The 2,665-nt window shown below is 51.5% G+C and overlaps 1 protein-coding gene across 1 annotated transcript; it reads left to right on the top strand.

Moving 5' to 3' along the window:
• Nucleotides 1-59: 59 nt before the first annotated feature.
• Nucleotides 60-1,886, top strand: NAIF1 (nuclear apoptosis inducing factor 1). The gene is made up of 2 exons (XM_010073957.1): nucleotides 60-564; nucleotides 1,241-1,886. The coding sequence occupies exons 1-2, from the start codon at nucleotides 60-62 to the stop codon at nucleotides 1,702-1,704; spliced, it is 969 nt and encodes a 322-aa protein (XP_010072259.1). The 3' UTR covers nucleotides 1,705-1,886.
• The last annotated feature ends 779 nt before the right edge of the window (nucleotides 1,887-2,665 follow it).

Here is a 2,665-nt window from a genome sequence, read left to right as displayed (position 1 = left end):
CAGGCCCCCCTGGCCCGCAGGTGTCCCCCAGAGCCCTCTCCTGGGTGCCCCCCATGGCCATGGCCTCGCCCCCGGCGCCCCCAGCCAAGAAGCGGAAGATGAACTTCTCGGAGCGGGAGGTGGAGATCATTGTGGAGGAGCTGGAGCGAGGCAAGCACCTCCTCATCAACCACTTCAACGCTGGCGTGCCCCTGGCCGCCAAGGCCGCCGCCTGGCACGACATCCTGCGCCGTGTCAACGCCGTTGCCACCTGCCACCGCGAGCTGCCCGAGGTCAAGAAGAAATGGTCCGACCTCAAGACCGAGGTGCGACGTAAAGTGGCCCAAGTCCGGGCTGCCATGGAAGGGGGAAGCGAGAGCCAGAACGGTAACGGCAACGGGCCGGAGAGCGAAGACCCAACGGGCGCTGCGACCACCCCGGTTATCCTCACCCCCATGCAGCAACGCATCTGCAACCTGCTGGGAGAAGCCACCATCATCAGTTTGCCAAGTGGGGACTGCAGCGCAGGTGACGGTACCGAGATACCCATCACCGCATCAGCCACCACAGTCACCCTGACCCAGAGTGAGTGCTGCACCTGCTGAAGATGCTGTGTGCTGAATTTGGAAGGTCATAACGGGGGGAACAGGCACCTGCCCATGAGGAGGCCCTGAGCCCTGTGTGGGGAAAGCCTCGGCAAAAAGAACCCCCTGTGTTTCTGCAACGGAAACATCATTCCCAAGATGTCCTCATGATTTAGGGGAGTGGCTGCAAGAAACGCAAGTACAAGTCAGCTTTGATACCTGGGCTTCGCCTTAAGAACAAGGGAGGCCAGTATTCTTTGCACCTTGCAGATTGTTCAGTCCCCCTCTCTGGGAACAAAAGCAGGGGGAGAAACATCTCCAAGGCTGATTTCCCAGTCTGCCCCAAAGAGCAGCTATCCTTCTGGCTGTCCTGGGTCTTGTCTTTGCCCTTACATCAGTTGGTTAATGCTGCTAAGGAAGATTGTTGTGAACTGGGAGTTGAGAAATTATTTTGTCTAGACAGATAAGGCATGCCTTATTCCTTTGGACTGTACAGCCTAGATGGAAGCTCAAATGAGGGTGGAGTAGACTTAAATAGGGCATTTTGTGCATTGCTGTTCATTGTATGTTATCTTACTGAACAGGCAGTATTCCTGTGATATTCATTGAATAGTCCTGTAGATAAAAATCCCCGTATCGCAGCTCATTCTTACCCCCTTTCTGTCCTTTGTTCTCAGTTCCTGCAGAGACAACCTACCACAGCCTGGAGGACGGAGTCGTGGAGTACTGCACAACAGAAGCCCCCACCACCGTCACTGCCGAAGCACCCTTGGAGATGATGGCGCATCAACACGAAGTGTCTGCGAAACCCCAGGAGCTGAAAAGCCGAATTGCCCTGAACTCAGCCAAGCTCTTGCAGGAGCAGCGAGTGACCAACTTGCATGTGAAGGAGATTGCCCAGCACCTGGAGCAGCAGAATGACTTACTTCAGATGATACGTCGCTCTCAGGAGGTGCAGGCGTGCGCCCAGGAGCGACAGGCACAAGCCATGGAAGGAACCCAGGCGGCACTGAGTGCCCTCATCCAGGTCCTCCGCCCCATGATTAAGGACTTCCGTCGATTTTTGCAGAGTAATACACCCAGTCCGTCAGTCACCACTGACCCCAGCCAGACGGGGCAGCAAGATGGCATGATCCAGTGAAAGAAATAGCGATGGGACGTCTTTCTTGGAAAAAAACTGCCCGTGATGCCAGTGGACGCAGGGAGTGAGGGGTGCTAGCTCTTGTCCATGCAAAATGGCTCGCCTTGGAGTCTTGCTGAGCCTAAACAGCTTGCTTTCTCTGCTAATCGTATGCTAATCTGCCTTTTCAGCCTCGTCATACAGAGCCTTAGCAGGATGTGTAATAAACCAGGAATTTAACATTGGTTGCTTTAGTTCCTCAAACAATAGATTTATTTAAAAAGAGACAGTTATTTTTTTATTTCTGTTTGGAAAAAACACTCCTAAGTGTGACACCTCTCTCTTTCTCTCAAGATTTACAGCCTTTAACTGACTTCTAACGTGGAGAGTCTTGTTGCGATATCACAGCTGCACAGGTACGGTTATCATGAACTGTAGTGCACGGTAGTGAATCATTTTTGTCTGTCGCTGAAAGCATTTACTAGAAATGTGGTATGGGGTGGTACAACCTTCTCTCTGCACTGAGAGTTACGGGTACCGCTCTTGCAGTGTGACATCCAGCCCGTGCAGACCAGCACCAAGCCTACCTGAAGTTTAAATCCCACTCACATCCCCTGAGGATGTAAATGGGATTCAAATAATGAATTCACCTCATGTTCTGTTCTGCGGTCATGAAATTTCACTATAAACTTGGCAGATGTGATGAAAATTTCATGTCTTGATTGCCAGGTGCTGTCCTGGAATACATGTTGGAGCAATGTCTTGCCTGTCTCAGTAGTTAATACACGAGGGCCTGGATGAGTTTCATTCAGGTGTAAGAGGTGAAACTCCATCTCTGTCTCATCTGCACAGTTTGTCACCTTCATCCATCAAAATAGACCTGGACTACAGAGCTTCAGCCACGCAGTAATTCCCAACATCTAGGAGTTTGTCAGCCACTAATTTAATTGAGTGAATTTTGGAGCGTTATTTGGTTCTGGTG

This window comes from Pterocles gutturalis, unplaced genomic scaffold, assembly GCF_000699245.1.
Source record: "Pterocles gutturalis isolate BGI_N339 unplaced genomic scaffold, ASM69924v1 scaffold582, whole genome shotgun sequence".
NCBI lineage: Eukaryota > Metazoa > Chordata > Aves > Pterocliformes > Pteroclidae > Pterocles > Pterocles gutturalis.
The sequence above is the reverse complement of the archived record's forward strand: the minus strand, read 5'-3'. Positions and strand labels throughout refer to the sequence as shown.

What these genes read in the sequence shown, in the direction of transcription:
- NAIF1 (XM_010073957.1), top strand. Translation starts at nt 60, where the DNA reads ATGGCCTCGCCCCCGGCGCCCCCAGCCAAGAAGCGGAAGATGAACTTC. An exon ending in CACAGTCACCCTGACCCAGA is followed by an intron (nt 565 to 1,240) that starts GTGAGTGCTGCA and finishes CTTTGTTCTCAG; the next exon opens with TTCCTGCAGAGACAACCTAC.